Source organism: Colobus angolensis, unplaced genomic scaffold (assembly GCF_000951035.1).
Source record: "Colobus angolensis palliatus isolate OR3802 unplaced genomic scaffold, Cang.pa_1.0 Scaffold116, whole genome shotgun sequence".
In the NCBI taxonomy this organism is placed as follows: domain Eukaryota; kingdom Metazoa; phylum Chordata; class Mammalia; order Primates; family Cercopithecidae; genus Colobus; species Colobus angolensis.
In genome coordinates this window covers 5,905,193-5,922,765 of record NW_012112697.1, presented here as the reverse complement: position 1 = coordinate 5,922,765, position 17,573 = coordinate 5,905,193, and the positions used below count along the sequence as shown (strand labels likewise).

Below are 17,573 nucleotides of genomic sequence, written 5' to 3'. Positions count from 1 at the left end.
TGAACCCGGGAGGCAGAGCTTGCAGTGAGCTGAGATTGCGCCACTGCACTCCAGCCTGAGCGACAGAGCAAGGCTCTGTCTCAAAAAAAAACAACAAATTAGCCAGGTGTGGCAGCAGACACCCATAATCCCAGCCACTGATGCAGAAGAATCACTTGAACCCGGGAGGTAGAGGCTGCATTGAGCCGAGATTTTACCACTGCACTCCAGCCTGGGCAACAAGAGCAAAATTATGTCTCAAAAAAAAAAAAAAAAGTTTACAAACATTGGACTCCCTGATTCTTGTTGAGGCAGTTCACGTGGGAGGTGACAAAGCTTGCACCCAGGTATGCCTGAATAGAAACAGAAGCTTTCCAGTGTTCCAAAAGCCTATCTCATTGCGTAACACCACCTAGAATTAGTGCCTTCAATTCTAGGTATATGCATAGGACTCACACATAACTGAAAATATTTTTCTTTTTTTTCCATTTTGAGACAGGGTCTTGCTCTGTCACCCCGGCTGGAGTCCAGTGGCATGATCATGGCTCACCTCAACCTCCTGGGCTCAAGCAATCCTCCCACCTCAGCCTCGCAAGAGGCTGGAACTACAGGTGTGAGCCACCACCAGCTAATTTTTCCATTTTTCTTTCATTTTTTTCTTTTCCTTTCAGACAGGGTCTTCCTATGTTGCCCAGGCTCCTCTCCAACCCCCGGGCTCAAGCAATCCTCTTACTTTGGCCTCCCAAAATGCTGGAATTACAGGCATGAACCACTGTGCCTGGCCCATTAATTTTTTTTTTTTTTTGAGATGGAGACGGAGTCTCACTCTGTCACCCGAGCTGGAGTGCAGTAACGTGATCTTGGCTCACTGCAACCTCTGCCTCCCAGGTTCCAGCGATTCTCCCGCCTCAGTCTCCCAAGTAGCATAATTTTTTTGTGAGACCAGTCTCACTGTGTTGCCCAAGCTGGTTTGGAATTCCCAGGCTCAAGTGATCCTCCCATCTCAGCCTCCTCAGTAGATGTAATTACAGGGGCACTGTGCCCCACTTTTCATAATTTTATAGTTATTATTATAAAAGGCAGAATATGTTCCCACTGTTTCTAACTTTCCATGCCAGAAAAGACACCTAAGAGAAAAGAAAATGTCAACTCATCCCAGAGTGAGGAGCATCCTAAGGGCTGCAGATGCACTGGGTGAGCAGGGCTCCAAGAGAACCATTACAGGAAAGCCCTGAGAGCACCATCTCACCTGAGCCCCCTTCAGCCACGACCAGCCTGGGAAGTATTTAGTGTCAAAGACATGCTGACAAACTCCTCTTGAAGTCCTTTATAAACTTGTCATGCTTTCATCATTTCAAGAGTTAACCCTTTTCTCTCACAATAAATCTTTCAAATGTCTTTTTCTTTTCTTTCCTTTTTTGAGACAGGGTCTCACTATGTTGCACAGGCTGAAGTGCAGTGGTATGATCAGGGCTCACTGTAGCTTTGAACTCCCAGGCTCAAGTGATCATCCTCAGCCTCCCCAGAAGCTGGGACTACAGGCATACACCACTACACCCGGATAATTTTTGTATTTTTAGTAGGGACAGGGTTTCACCATGTTGCCCTAGGCTGGTCTCAAACTTCTGGATTCAAGTGATCCGTCTACCTCGGCCTCCCAAAGTGTTGGGATTACAGGCATGAGCCGCTGCACCCAGGCTCACGTATATTTTTCATTCAACCTCCCCAAACAAACTGTACTAATAAATTTTCTTCAGCAATGGATCCAGAGTGGCACTGGTGGCAATAATTTCAAGAAAGGGGTTAAGTGGGCGGGGTGTGGTAGCTTAGCCTAGCCCTGTAATCACAGCACTTTGGGCAGCTAAGGCAGGAGGATTACTTGAAGCCATGGGTTCGAGACTAGCCTGAACACCTTGGTGAGACCCCATCTCTGCATATAAATAAATAAAATAATTTAAGCCAGGCAAGGTGGCTCACATCTATAATCCCAGCACTTTGGGAGGCTGAGGTGGGTGGATGACCTGAGGTCAGGAGTTCAAGAACAGTCTGGTCAACACAGTGAAACCCCGTCTCTACTAAAAATACAATAATTAGTCAGGCATGGTGGTGCATGCCTGTAGTTCCAGTGACTTGGGAGGCTGAGGCAGGAGAATCGCTTGAACTTGGGAGGCGGAGATTGCAGTGAGCCAAGATCGCACCACTGCACTCCAGTCTGGGCAAAAGAGCGAGACTGTCTCAAAACAATAAATAAATTAAAAAATAAATGAATAAAATAATTTTAAAAGCTGACATGCTAGAGTATGCTTGTAGTTCTAGCTACTTGGAAAGCTTACGTAAGAGGATCACTTAAGCCCGGGAGTCTGAGGCTACAGCATGCTAGGATCATGCCACTGCACTTCAGCCAGGATGACAGAGTGAGACCCTCTCTCTAAAGAATAATAGCTGGCTGGGCGTGGTGGCTCATGCCTGTAATCCCAGCACTTTGGGAGGCCGAGGCGGGTGGATCACGAGGTCAGGAGATCGAGACCATACTGGCTAACACAGTGAAACCCTGTCTCTACTAAAAATACAAAAAACTAGCCAGGTGTGGTTGTGGACGCTTGTAGTCCCAGCTACTCGGGAGGCTGGGGCAGGAGAATGGCAAGAACCTGGGAGGCAGAGCTTGCAGTGAGCGGAGATGGTGCCACTGCACTCCAGCCTGAGCGACAGAGCAAGATTCTGTCTCAAAAAAAGAGACCAGACGCGATGGCTGATGCCTGTAATCCCAACATTTTGGGAGGCAGAGGTGGGTGGATCACAAGGTCAGGAGATAGAGACCATCCTGGTTAACATGGTGAAACCCCGTCTCTACTAAAAATACAAAAAATTAGCCAGGCGTGGTGGCAGGCGCCTCTAGTCCCAGCTACTTGGGAGGCTGAGGCAGGAGAATGGCATGAACCTGGGAGGCGGAGCTTGCAGTGAGCTGAGATGGCGCCACTGCACTACAGCCTGGGCAACAGAGCAAGACTCCATCTCCAAAAAAAAAAAAAAAAAAAAAACCACTAATGTTTGAGTACCTACTATGTGCAAAATACTGTGCTAAACATTTTGTATGCCTTACCTTATTTGCTTCTCACTAAAACCTACAGGCAGGCAATATTATTCCTCATTTTGCAAAGAAACTGAGTTCCACCACATAAAATTCCACAAGATCACACAGGGAGTGACAGAACCGGAACTGGTCTGACCCCAGGGCTGTGCTTTTATCTCAGCTCTGCTGCCTCTTATGTGTCTGACCCCAGGGCTGTGCTTTTATCTCGGCTCTGCTGCCTCTTATGTGAACAAACAGCCAAGAAAAAAGGAAAAACCCTTACCTGGTTCATGCCCGCATTGGCAAACAGCAAAGTGGGGTCATCCAATGGGATGGTGGCAGACGAGTGAACGTAGGTATGCTCGTTCCTCTTGAAGAAATCTATAAATCGCTGCCGGATTTCACTTGCTGTTAGAGTAGAGTCCATCTTGAAAGTCACCCCAAAGAACTAATCAAAGAAAAAACAATGAAGGAAAATTAGGGGAACTGAAAGTCAAAGTAGGCATTACACTAGACTTCTGGCTTCTCAGGCCAAGTCAAAGCAGGACTCAGGTGAGCTGTTTGATCCTAAAACCTCTATGTTGTAATGCCCAAGGCTAAAATCATCATCAAAACAACACCACAGCACCAACAGACAGCAGCCCCATCTGTTCTTCCTTCCCATGCCAATCTCGAGAGGTTCAATCCCCGGCACACCAAGCACAGCACTGCTGAATGTTTGTTCATTAAACAAATATGTATTGAGCATCTGCTCTGTGCCAGGCCCCAGACCAGGAATTAGAAACAAGAGGGACAGCCAGGAGCAGTGGCTCATGCCTGTAATCCCAGCACTTTGGAAGGCCGAGGTGGGCGGATCACAAGGTCAGGAGTTCAAGACCAGCCTGGCCAATATGGTGACACCCCATCTCTACTAAAAATACAAAATTAGCTGGGTATGGTGGCACGTGTCTGTAATCCCAGCTACTTGGGAGGCTGAGGCAGGAGAATCGCTTGAACCCAGGAGGCAGAGGTTGCAGTGAGCCAAGACCGCACCACTGCACCCCAGCCTGGTGACAGAGTAAGACTCCGTTTCAAAAAAAGAAAAAAGGGGAGACAAAGACCCTCAGTTTAGTCCAACTGGGGAAGAGGGAGAGCGGTTCAGGAGACCAGGGTTTGAGTTCTAGCTCCAAGTCCTGAGGGAGTCACTTCACCAATAAAAGAAGGGGTCCATATGAGATTATCTCTAAAGATCCCTTCAGCTCTGTGTTGATACACAAGCCTAGAACTGCAAAGTTCCATTATCCCCAAAGCCAGGGTCTCTAGGTTTGCCCTGATGTCTTGGTGAGCAGCAACAGTCCTGGGGATGGGCCTGTCTGTACAAGGGACCACCTGTATGTAGCAGGAATGTACCTACCTCTATGTAGCCTACATCCCCACATCAAACGGCTGCCTTCCAGCCATTAGATTACTAGGGAGTGGGGATGTTGTAGCCCCACTTTGGAGGCACAGCTTACTGAAAGTGAAACAACAAGGGAATTGGTGAAGACGGAAACAACTTTATGACTTCAAAGTCGTTTCACGAGTTGGGCGCAGTGGCTCACACCTGTAATCCCAGCACTTTGGGGGGCTGAGGTGAGAGGATTGCCTGAGCCCAGGAGTTTGAGACCACCCTGGGCAACATAGCAAGACCTTGTCAGTACAAATAGGAAAAAAATTAGCCGGGCATGGTGGTGCGTACCTGTGGTCCCAGATACTTGGGAGGCTGAGGTGGGAAGATTGAGCCCAGAAGAGTGAGGCTGTAGTGAGCTATGATTATGCCACCACACTCCAGCCCAGGCGACAGAGCGAGACCTTGTGTCAAAAAACAAAAACAAGGCTGGGCGCAGTGGCTCAAGCTTGCAATCCCAGCACTTTGGGAGGCCGAGACGGGCGGATCACGAGGTCAGGAGATCGAGACCATCCTGGCTAACCCGGTGAAACCCCGTCTCTACTAAAAAATACAAAAAACTAGCTGGGCGAGGTGGCGGGCACCTGTAATCCCAGCTACTTGGGAAGCTGAGGCAGGAGAATGGCGTAAACCCGGGACGCGGAGCTTGCACTGACCTAAGATCCGGCCACTGCACTCCAGCCTGAGCGACAGAGCGAGACTCAGTCTCAAAAACAAAAACAGGCCAGGCATGGTGGCTCAAGCCTGTAATCCCAGCACTTTGGGAGGCTGAGACGGGCAGATCACGAGGTCAGGAGATCGAGACCATCCTAGCTAACCCACTGAAACCCCGTCTCTACTGAAAAATACAAAAAAACTAGCCGGGTGAGGTGGCTGGCGCCTGTAGTCCCAGCTACTCGGGAGGCTGAGGCAGGAGAATGGCGTAAACCCAGGTGGCAGAGCTTGCAGTGAGCCGAGATCTGGCCACTGCACTCCAGCCTGGGAGACAGAGCGAGACTGTCTCAAAAACAAAAACAAAAACAAAAACAGCTCTTTCACAGATACTACAATTTCCCTGAGAGGCAGGCTGGGGAGAAGTGACAGGCTTTGGTGAGAGTGCTGATCACTGGTATGGTGTCGTACTGCCACACAGTGCTGTGTCTAGAAAAATGAGAACCATCTCATTCACAGTATTAACATTATTATCAAAGTGTCTCTGGAATTCCAGACCCAACTGTAACCTTAATTCACTTTTGCCTTAGTTCCTTTTCTGTACAAAGCAGTATCTACCCTGCCTATTCAACTGAGGTGGTGTGAGGATGAAAAGCTATACTATATTTGGAAGCAATCTGTAAAATGGAAAACCTTACGCCGGGTGCGGTGGCTCACGCCTGTAATCCCAGCACTTTGGGAGGCCCAGGCGGGTGGATTACCTGGGATCAGGAGCTGAAGACCAGCCTGGCCAACATGGTGAAAACCCGTCTCTACCAAAATACAAAAATTAGTCAGGCATGATGGCGAGTGCCTGTAATCCCGGCTACTCAGGAGGTTCAGATGGGAGAATTGCTTGAACCCGGGAGACGGTGGTTGCAGTGAGCCGAGATTGCACCACTGCACTCCAGCCTGGGTGGCTAAGGGAGACTCCATCTTTAAAAAAAAAAAAAAAGGAAAACCTTGACAGAACAGAGTGGATGTTAAAGTTGTTTAGCTGAAAGTTTTCTTTTTTTCTGGTTCTGTCCAGACTGGAGTGCAGTGGGACAATCACTTAAGCAGCCTTAAACTCCTAGGCTCAAGTTTTCCTCTTGCCTCAGCCTCCCAAGTAACTGGGACTGCAGTTGAAAACCACCATGCCCAGTTAATTTTTTTTTTTTTCTTATTTTTTTTGAGACAGAGTCTCACTTTGTCACCCAGGCTGGAGTGCTGTGGCACAATCTCAGCTCACTGCAGCCTCCACCTCCCAAGTTGCTGCAATCCTCCTGCCTCAGCCTCCCAGGTAACTTGGATTACAGGCACGTGCCACCACACCCAGCTAATGTTCGTATTTTTAACAGAGTCAGGGTTTCACCTGCTCAGGCTGGTCTCGAACTCCTGACCTCAGGTTATCTGCCAGCCTCAGCCTCCCAAAGTGCTAGGATTACAGGCATGAGCCACCACGCCCAGCTAATTTCTGTTTTTGTTATAAATGGTGCACTGCTATGCTGCCCACGCTCGTCTCGAACTCCTGGCCTCAACCTCCCAGTTGGGATGGCATGAGCCACCATGCCCAGCCAAAGTTTTCTTCTTATGAGGAAGATACAATACAGACGTACAAAGTGAACAGGAGATCCTGACTCCAGCTACTTTTCAAAAGACACATGAATTTCCCATTTTTGCTTACTCATTCACCATAATGAATGCATACTACGCGCCAAGAATCAAACTGAATGACAGCCTATGTCCTTCCTGGGGAGACAATCATATACAGAATTAACTGCAGTATTGTGTAAAAGGACTGAATATATTAACTATGAGCCTACGAAGGCTGGAACTATTAAAAGCTGTATCGGCCAGGCGCGGTGGCTCAAGCCTGTAATCCCAGCACTTTGGGAGGCCGAGGCGGGTGGATCGCAAGGTCAGAAGATCGAGACCATCTTGGCTAACACAGTGAAACCCCGTCTCTAGTAAAAAAATACAAAAAACTAGCCAGGCGAGGTGGCGGGCGCCTGTAGTCCCAGCTACTCGGGAGGCTGAGGTAGGAGAATGGTGTAAACCCGGGAGGCGGAGCTTGCAGTGAACTGAGATCCAGCCACTGCACTCCAGCCCGGGCGACAGAGCGAGACTCCATCTCAAAAAAAAATAAAATAAAAGCTGTATCTCCACATTCATGTATTTACCCCATTTATTCAATATAAATTCAATATATTTATTCAACATAAACTCATTCATTTATTCACTGGAAGGCTGTATGGGATACAGAGGTGGCACAAAGGCAGAACCTCAGGTTTCACTTAATAACAGGAGCTGTAAACGTCCTGGGTGCCTTAAATCACACTGTGGCTCCAGCCACTCCACAGAAATTTTTTTTGAGACAGGGTCTCCTCCCTCTCTGTCACCCAGGCTGGAGCGCAGGCAGTGGTGCAATCATTTGGCCTTCCAGGCTCAGGTATTTCTCCCACCTCAGCCTCCAGAGCAGCTGGGACTACAGGCATGTGCGACCACACCCGGCTAATTTTTTGTATTTAAAAAAAAATTTTTGAGGCCGGGTACGGTGGCTCACGCCTATAATCCCAGTACTTTGGGAGGTCAAAGGCAGGTGAATCACAAGGTCAGGAAATTGAGACCATCCTGGCTAACATGGTGAAACCCTGTCTCTACTAAAAATACAAAAAAAAAAAAATTAGCGGGGCCTGGTGGCACATACCTGTAATCCCAGCTACTTGGGAAGCTGAGGCAGGAGAATCACTCAAACTTGGGAGGCAGAGGATACAGTGAGCCGAGATGATGCCACTGCACTCCAGCCTGGGCAATAGAAGATTTTCGCCCGGGTGCAGTGGCTCGTGCCTGTAATCCCAGCACTTTGGGAGGCCAAGGCAGGTAGATCACCTCAGGTCAGGAGTTCGAGAACAGCCTGGCCAACATGGTGAAACATGGTGAAAACAAAAATACAAAAAAATTAGCCGGGCATGGTGATGGGCGCCTATAATCCCAGCTATTTGGGAGGCTGAGGCAGGAGAATTGCTTGAACCTGGGAGGCGGAGGCTGCAGCAAGCTGAGATCATGCCATTGCCCTCCAGTCTGGGTGACAGAGCAAGATCTGTCTCAACATTTTTTTTTTTTTTTTTTTGAGACAGGTCTCTGTCTGTCACCCAGGCTGGAGGGCAGTGGCACAACCACCACTCACTGCCACCTCCGCCTCCTGGGCTCAGGTGATCCTCCTACCTCCGACCCTCAAGGAGCTGGGACGACAGGTGCTCACCATCACAACTGGCTAATTTTTTTGTAGAGACAGGCTACTCTCAAATTCGTGAGCTCAACCGATGGGCCCACATCAGCCTCCCAAAGTGCTGGCACTACAGGCATGAACCACTGCACTGGGGTGCCACAGGACCTTTTAACATACTCTTCATGTGCCAGGTAAGCTGTCTGCCCCACTCCTTTCCTTTCCCTAGTAAACTTCTCACTTTTGATGTATCAATTCCAAAGAAACTTATTTCCCGGACACAGTGGCTCATGCCTGTAATCCCAGCTGAGGCATTTGGGAGGCTGAGGCAAGAGGATTGCTTGAGGCCAGGAATTCAAGACCAGCCTGGGCAACATGGGAACACCTGAACCTGGGAGTTCAAAAAAAAAATGTTTTTTTTTTAATTAGCCAGGTGTGGTGATGTGCACCTGCAGACCCAGCTACTTGGGAGGCTGAGTGCAAAGGGTCGCTTGAGCACTTGAGCACAGAAGTTTGAAGCTGCAGTGAGCTATGGTCACACCAAAACACTCCAGCCTAGGTAACAGGTTGAGACACTGCCTCAAACAACAACAAATGTAAAGACACTTTTTTTTTTTTTTTTGAGACGGAGTTTCACTCTTGTTGCCCAGGCTGGAGTGCAACAGCGCTTGCAATCTCAGCTCACTGCAAGCTCCGCCTCCCGGCTTCAAGCGATTTGCCCCAGCCTCCGGAGTAGCTGGGAATACAGGCATGTGCCACCACACCTGGCTAATTCTGTATTTTTAGTAGAGATGGGGTTTCTCCACGTTGGTCAGGCTGATCTCGAACTTCTGACCTCAGGTGATCTGCCTGCCTCGGCCTCCCAAAGTGCTGGGATTACAGGGGTGAGCCACCGCGCCCGGCCAAGACACTTATTTAAGATAAGCCTTCTCCTTCTTGCTAAAGCTCCCCCTTTTACTGTCTCACAGCCTCAAGTGTTTCCCTTCATAATTTCCACATGCGCTTAATGGCTTGTTTAATGTGCGCCTCCCCCATCAGGCTGTCAGTTCCATCCCAGCAGCTACGACTGTTTTGGGCTATTTTTTGAAACGGAGTCTCCCTCTGTCACCCAGGCTGGGGTGCAATTGTGTGATATCAGCTCACTGCAACCTCCGCCTGCCAGGTTCAAGCGATTCTCATGCCTCAGCCTCCCGAGTGGCTGAGATTACAGGCATGCGCCGCCACGCTCGGTTAATTTTTGTATTTTTAGTAGAGACGGGGTTTCACCATGTTGGCCAGGCTAGTCTCGAACTCCTGACCTCAGGTGATCCACCCGCCTCGATCACCCAAAGCGCTCGGATTAAAGGCTTGAGCCTCCGCGCCCGGCCCTGGGCTCACTATTACAGCACATCCTCAGCATCTAGTACAGCGGCTGCTAAATACATATTTCGTGATCAGGTATACTAATCCTTTAACAGCAAGTTCGGAATCAACTCACATGCTTCAACGCACACCGAGAAATACAAACTGTTTTACAGAAAGCTGAAGATGACGGTCTAGGTGGGCCTGGACCGGCATCAGCTGTTTCATTTTAAGAAATCAGGGAATGGCTGGCTCACAGCAGGACTCCCCCCAGCTGGCCCATCCTTCCTCCTGTGCCCCCACCCGCCCCAGGGGATTAAAACCAAGGGAGATGAAACCTCAGGTTGGCAACCGTGAGGTCTTGGTGCTCAGCAAATCCACCCGAGGCGGCGACATTCGCAGCGCTCCCGGGGGCGAACGCAAGGCCACACTGTCCAGCTCCCGCTCCCGCCCAGACTGGGCTTCTCCAGGCCACGCGGGGCTTGACCCTGGGGCCCACTGCGGCTGCCGAGCTTTCCCCGCAGGCTGCGGGCCCAGCCGCTCTCCTATAGCACCGCAGAGCTCTCCGAGGGCCGCCTACCTCTCCTAGGGTCGCCGTCCCCAGCTCCTCCCTCAGAGTCCCCGGCCAAAGTCTCGCTGTACCTATTACCGCAGGCGCGCAGCTGTTCCGGCCCCAGGACACCGCCGGCCACAACCCGCCGCGCCCTGTCCAATCAGAGCGCGCTGACGGAAAGCACCCCGCCGCGCCTTACCTCATGAGATTTTATTGGTCAATCAACATGCCAGTCAAACTGAGGACGAATCCGCTCATTAGCGGATTCCTGGGAAGGCGGCTCTAAATTGGCTGATGCAACTGCGAGAAAAGATGGGATGGGGTGCATCACGTGATCGAGTTAGACGCCGACTCCCGGAGGTCGACATTTTGGTTCCTATAGGCAAATTCCTAATACCACAATTGACATAGTTAATAAGGGGAGACGGTAACGTGTCTCGGTAGAGGTCACAGGTCTTGGTATAGTTCTGTTTATTTTAGTTGCTGAGTGATATGCAGCCCTCAAAGATTCTGACATTGTGCCCATGGTTACACTTGTCCTGGGGAGACCTTGAATTTGGTGTGGAAGAAATAACATCAGTAGTTGAGGTACAATTGGATCGGCATCTGGTCCTCGATTTGCCTTTGGGAAAAAAAAAGTTAATATTTATAGGCCTGGGGGAGGAGGGTACACACACACACACACACACACACACGCACATATGTATATGCCAGGCGCGATGGCTCACGCCTATAATTGCAACAATTTGGGAGACCAAAGTGGGAAGATCACCTGAACCCAGGAGTTGAAGACCAGCCTGGTCAACATAACTAGATCCTGTCTCTACAAAAAAAAAATTTTAAAGGCCGGGTGCGATGGCCCACACCTGTAATCCCAGCAGTTTAGGAGGCTGAGGCCGGAGGATGACGAGGTCAGGAGATCCAGATCATCCTGGCCAACATGGTGAAACCTCGACTCGACTAAAAATACAAAATTAGCTGAGCGCGCGCCTGTAGTCCCAGCCACTCGGGAGGCTGAGGCAGGGGAATCGCTTGAACTCGGGAGGCGGAGTTTGCAGTGAGCCTAGGTAGCGTCACTGCACTCCAGCTTGGCGACAGAGCAAGACTCCATCTCAAAAAAAAAAAAAAAAAAAATTAGCCAGGCATGATGGCGCATGCTTGTAGTCCCATCTGCTTGAGAGGTTGAAGTAGGAGGATCACTTGAGCCTAGGAAGTTGAAGCTGCAGTGAGCCCTGATCGTGACACTGCATTCCTTGGACGACAGAGCGAGACCCTGTCTCAAAAATATATATGTATTTAAATGTGAGGCATTGTATCAAACATTTCACGTGTTTGTTACATTTGATTTTTAAAACGTGTATGAGGTCAGCTGGAGTCCCCTTTTTACAAATGAGGAAATTACCTTGCGCAAGTTCACACCCAATAGTATGTTGCAGAGACAGGATCCAAACCTGTGTCTATTTAACACCAAAGCCCATGCTCTTAACCACTGCACTATTACCTGCATCATCTGATATATCCAAATACACGGGTAATAAATTGTGCTGCTGGCTGGGCGCGGTGGCTCAAGCCTGTAATCCCAGTACTTTGAGAGGCCGAGACGGGAGGATCACGAGGTCAGGAGATCGAGGCCATCCTGGCTAACACGGTGAAACCCCGTCTCTACTAAAAAAATACAAAAAACCAACCAGGCGAGGTGGCGGGTAGTCCCAGCTACTGGGGAGGCTGAGGCAGGAGAATGGCGTAAACCCGGGAGGCGGAGCTTGCAGTGAGCTAGATCCGGCCACTGCACTCCAGCCTGGGCCACAGAGCGAGACTCTGTCTCAAAAAAAAAAAAAAAAAAAAATTGTGCTGCTGATCATAACTCAATTACAGACATTACAGAAAAATACTACTTTGTATGTAAAAGAGCATCCTACACAAAAAGGTCAAGCCCAAAAGCCAGTAAAAAACATAAATCATTTGATTTACCTTCCCAGTTCATAGCAGCTCACGAATAGTAATCATCAAACCTAACATTTGTTGAGCACTTAGTATACAGCAGGCACCAACTAAGCTTTTAATCCTCACAACCCTATAATGAGTAACTATTACTATCTGCTTTTATTAGAGTAAAATAAGGCAGAGAGAGAGGTTAAGTAACACAGAGAAGGGCAAAATCAGGAGACACAAGTGTTTATTCTGATCCACAGTGCCCTAAATAGCATATATTTAGCCTAAACAATCTGGGAAATGAATCAGACTTCTGTGCTACCACACTTAGAAAGCTAAAAGGTATGTGTGAATCGTACTTTCAAAATAAAATAATACAGGTCGTAATGTCAATAATTTAGTTCTGCTGCCAGAGTTGTTACTAGGATAGTACCTTCACTAATAAAATAATTATAAACAGATTAAAATAATTTTTTGGCCGAGAGTGGTGGCTCACACCTGTAATCCCAGCACTTTTGAGAGGCCGAGGCAGGTGGATCACAAGGTCAGGAGATCGAGACCATTCTGGCTAACACGATAAAACCCCGCCTCTATTAAAAAATACAAAAAAATTAGCTGGGCATGCTGGCAGGCACCTGTAGTCCCAGCTACTCGGGAGGCTGAGGCAGGAGCATTGCATGAACCCGGGAGGCAGAGCTAGCAGTAAGCTGAGATCAGGTCACTGCACTCCAGCCTGGGCCACAGAGTGATACTCTGTCTCAGAAAATAAATAAATAAATAAATAAATAAATAAATAATAAGAACTTTTTATTCATCCATTAAGAGAGATTGTAGGCCAGCACAGAGGCTCACGCCTGTAATCCCAACACTTTGGGAGTCCAAGGCAGGATGATCAATGGAGCCCAAGAGTTTGAAACCAGCCTAGGCAACAGAGTGAGACTCTGTACAAAAAAAAAAAAAAATTCTTTTTAATTAGCTAGGTGTGGTGGCATTCACCTGTAGTCCCAGCTACTGAAGAGGCTGAGGCACGAGGATCATTTGGAGCCCAGAAACTGAAGGCTGCAGTGAGCTAAGATCTCACGACTGCACTCCAATAAAGCAAGACCCTTGTCTCTCTCTCTCTCTTGTTTTTTTTTTGAGGCAGAGTTTCACTCTCGTTGCCCAGGTTGGAGTGCAATGGCATGATCTCGGCTCATGGCAACATCTGCCTCCTGCCTCAGCCTCCCGAGTAGCTGAGATTACAGGTGCCCACCACCATGCCCAGCTATTTTTTTTTTTTTCTATTTCTGGTAGAGACGGGGGTTTCACCATGTTGGCCAGGCTGGTCTTGAACTCCTGACCTCAGGTGATTCGCCTGCCTCAGCCTACCAAAGTGTTGGGATTACAGGCATGAGCCATCGTGCCCGGCCGCCTTGTCTCTTAAAACAAAAAAAAAGAGAAATTGTAATTAAGGCCCAATAGTCTCATTCCTGTATAACTAATGATATTTTTCTGTGATATTTTTCTCTTGTAGATAATGTCAACTACATGCTAGAAAGAAAGCTATCTTAATGCAATGCGCAAATTATATATTTTAGGAAACTACTGGCAAGTTCTTGATTTATTCTAGGCTAAGCAAATAGGCCTGTAGGTGGGAGTGAGCGCTATGCACATGTCTTGGTCTCCAGTAGAGCATTTGTTGAACTTCATCTTGGGGCATGAGAAAGATAACCAAAGGCCTCAAGATAGTACAACAGCTGTGATTGCGCCACTACACTCTAGCCTGGGCGGCAGAGTGAAACCCCGTCTTAAAAACAACAGGCCGGGCGCGGTGGCTCATGCCTGTAATCCCAACACTTTGGGAGGCCGAGGTGGGCAGATCACCTGAAGTTGGGAGTTCAAGATCAGCCTGGCCAACCTGGTGAAACCTCATCTCTACTAAAAATACAAAAATTAGCTGGGTGTGGTGGCGGGCACTTGTAATCCCAGCTACTCGGAAGGCTGGGGCAGAGGTTACAGTGAGCTGAGATTGTGCCACTGCACTCCAGCCTGGGTGACAAGAGCGAAACTCTGTCTCAATAAATAAAATTTAAAAAATTATATAAACAACAGCAAACAGAAACAGGCCAGCATGATGGCACATGCCTTTAATCACCACATTTTGGAATTCTGAGGTGGGTGGATGGCTTGAGCTCAGGAGTTTGAGACTAGCCTGAGCAACATGGCAAAACTCAATCTCTACAAAAAAGTACAAAAATTAGCTGGGCGTGGTGGCATGTATCTGTAGTCCCAGCTATTCAAGAGGCTGAGGTGGGAGGATCACTTGAGCCAGGGAAGCAGAGAATGCAGTAAGCCATGATCGTGTCACTGCACTCCAGCCTGGGTGACAAAATGAGACGGTGTCTCAATTTTAAAAAAGAAAGAAATGGAAATAAGTGGGAAAAAAAAAAAAAACTAACATAGCTTTGGAAGGATGTAGCTCTAGACTCTTAACTCTCCCAAGGCATCTTAGCTACTTTTAGCATCTATAAAATGAGTTTACAATGCTCACTTACTCGGTACTAAGTCAAATGGGGATGGCTGAATTTTTAAGAGCCTCTAAAGGAATATTTCAATTGAGCATATTATCATTTTTTTGCCTCATGTATTTTTCAGACCATAAAACGCTAAAGGAATCACCTAGGATCTTAAAATGCTGCTAAATTGAATAGGCCTGGGATAGGGCCTGAGTGCCTGCATTTTTAACAGGCTTCAGGTGATATTTATGCTGCTGAGAGATTATAGTTGGAATACCAAAGGTCTAGTTTAGAGGATGTGCGTCTGCACCTATTTGTTCAGATGCAAAATTTTGAAAAGTTTGACCCACGGGGGAGATGCTAATGGCTCGTCATTCACCAAATGAGTGACCACTACGTGTTAGTCACTGAGGATCAAGATTAAAGACGGCAGACACTGCCCTGCCCTCATGGAGTTCCCAGTCTCACCAGGAAGCCAGGCATTTAGCAGGAAACAAAGCCCTCTGCGGGAGGCTTGCGCTGGTCTTTGTCCACCCCCCCCACCCCAGTCCCTGGGCGCATCCCCTAGCGCTGTACGGTCCCCTCAGCTGATTGGCTGACATGATTTCCACGTCTCAGCCAATGAGGCTCCGGCTTGGCCAGTGCCAAGAGGGGCGGTTGTTGGAGTGCAACTGCCATGATCAGCTGCGATGGCCCGGGCTGCTGGCCGGGTCCGAGGTCGCGCCCTGCGGCGGTTTCCCATCACCCTGCTTGTGGGCGACGTGAGTATCTGCGAGGGTAGAAGCCAGACCCTTTTCCCCACATTTAGATGCCTTCCTCATCCCTGCTCCTGGGGAGAGGAATAACAGTATTTCTCGAGGCTTCGGCCCAAGGTCTTAGCCTTGTGATCTAGAATCCTCCAGCTGTGAGGTGGGTACTTCCTGTGATTTCAGGGTAAACTGAGACTGGCTAGGCTCACGTGGGAGTAAATGCAGGAGACTGAATTCCAATCCAGATGCTCTTATTCCCCGAATCCTCTTCTCTCCACGCCCACTTTGGAAACCAGGTTCCTTCTTAGCTGGAGTCTCACAATGCGCAGGTGTGTTGGGGGTGAACTTAGGAGAGTCTGGAAACCCGAAGCTATTTTTAAGTTTTTTGTTTTGTTTTAAGACAGGCTGGAGTGCAGTGGCACGATCACAACTCACTGCAGCCTTGAACTCCTGGGCTCAAGCGATCCTCCCACGTCAGTCTCAGGAGTAGCTGGGACTACAGGCTCGCGCCACCAGGAGTAGCTGGGACTACAGGCTCGCGCCACCACACCCAGCTACTTAAATTTTATTTATTTATTATTATTATTATTTTTTTGTAGAGACGGGGTCTCCCTATGTTGCCTAGGCTTGCATATTTATTTAGTAGAAGAAAAAACACATTCAAAAATTGTGTACGGGAAGGATAAACGCCAAATTTAGGATAGCTGCTGTCTTCCTGGGATGCGTATACGGAGATTATCAGCTGGACCTTAGTAATTTTATTTCTTAAATTTTGAGGTGGGAATCTAAGTATTTGTTACATTATACTCTTTCTTGTTTGTCTGAAATACATTTTTAAAAGGGAAACATGGAGCCAAGCACAGCTGCACACACCTGTAGTCCCAGCTACTTGGGAAGCAGAGGCAGGAGGATGTCTTGAGCTCAGGAGTTCAAGGATATGGTGTATGCTGTAATTGTGCCTGTGAATAGCCACTGCACTCCAGCCTGGGCAACATAGCAAGATCCTGTCTCTAATTAAAAAAAAAAAAAGAAAGAAACATGCATATGGAAAATAATATCAGAGGATAAAGCATACTCAATCCACCTCCACCCTTCTAGAGACCCTCACCAGGAGCAGCCACTGTTATCAGTTTTGTGTGTATCTTAAGCTTTTTTTTTTTTTTTTTTTTTGAGACAGAGTCTCGCTCTGTTGCCCAGGCTGGAGTGCAGTGGCATGATCTCAGCTCACTGCAAACTCTGCCTCCCGGGTTCAAGCAGTTCTCTGCCTCAGACTCCCGAGTAGCTGGGATTACAGGCACCCACCACCACACTCAGCTGATTTTTGTATTTTTGGTAGAGATGGGGTTTCACCATCTTAACCAGGCTGGCCTTGAACTCCTGACCTCGTGATCCACCGCCTTGGCCTCCCAAAGTGCTGGGATTACAGGTGTGAGCCACTGCACCTGGCCATACTTTTTTTTTTTTTTTTTAAAGAGGAGATGGTATCACTATGTTGCCCAGGCTGGCTTCGAACTTCTGAGCTCAGGTGATCCTCCAACCTCAGCTTCAGGGGTAGCTGGGAATGCAGACACAGGCCACTGCTCCTGTCTTAGGCATTTTCTATAGTGTATACAAGCATATATGGGAGCTTGGGGACTTTTCGGGTGGGGGTTCCTGTCCGTTTTTGCACAAGTGAACCTACTATATATGATCCTGCACCTTGGGCGATGTAATTTTTAACCTCATTAAACTGTTTTGCAAACTTCATTAACCTCTAGCCCTGTGAAACAATATAATTTATCTGGGAAAATATCCCCAGGGTTGCTTCTGAATTGGTGAGATGTAGGTCATGGCTACTAGGCGGTGTTTGCCTTTTTCTTTTTAGCACACCCTCATGTGTAAGTCAAAAAAAACAAAAATGTCTTCTCCAGTTAACCCTGTGAGCGTGCAGGAAAAAAGAATCATAGCAAGTAGAGTGTTTGCTGGAAATGCTTTACCCTTTCTCAAAACGTTTTTACTCCTATAGTACAGGTTAAATTCCACAGAGAACCCGCCATGGCTTGATTTTTGTTTTTGTTGTTGTTATTATTTATTTATTTATTTGAGATGGAGTCTTGCTCTGTCGCCCAGGCTGGAGTGCAGTGGCATGAT

The 17,573-nt window shown here is 48.1% G+C and overlaps 2 protein-coding genes across 4 annotated transcripts in view; one reads left to right on the top strand and one right to left on the bottom strand.

Annotated features, from left to right (window-relative positions):
• The window catches only part of AARS (alanyl-tRNA synthetase), a 35,374-nt gene extending 24,951 nt beyond the window's left edge, over nucleotides 1–10,423 (bottom strand). The window contains exons 1-2 of the mRNA XM_011962238.1: nucleotides 10,295–10,423; nucleotides 3,333–3,497 (exon numbers count right to left, since the gene is read on the bottom strand). Coding sequence (XP_011817628.1) covers nucleotides 3,333–3,476 — 144 coding nt within the window. The 5' untranslated portion in view covers nucleotides 3,477–3,497; nucleotides 10,295–10,423. The remainder of the gene's footprint in view (nucleotides 1–3,332; nucleotides 3,498–10,294) is intronic.
• Nucleotides 10,424–10,614: 191 nt separating this feature from the next.
• Nucleotides 10,615–17,573, top strand: part of DDX19B (DEAD (Asp-Glu-Ala-Asp) box polypeptide 19B) — a 100,479-nt gene continuing 93,520 nt past the window's right edge. Inside the window, exon 1 of one of the 3 annotated variants that reach the window (XM_011962228.1) lies at nucleotides 10,615–10,855. Coding sequence is in view for 1 of the 3 variants with exons in the window: in XM_011962189.1 (XP_011817579.1) it covers nucleotides 15,384–15,455 (72 nt within the window). In the remaining 2 variants the exon portion in view is untranslated. Of the gene's footprint in view, nucleotides 10,856–14,997; nucleotides 15,604–17,573 lie in introns of those variants that run through there. The other 2 variants (XM_011962224.1, XM_011962189.1) reach the window with 2 other exon arrangements.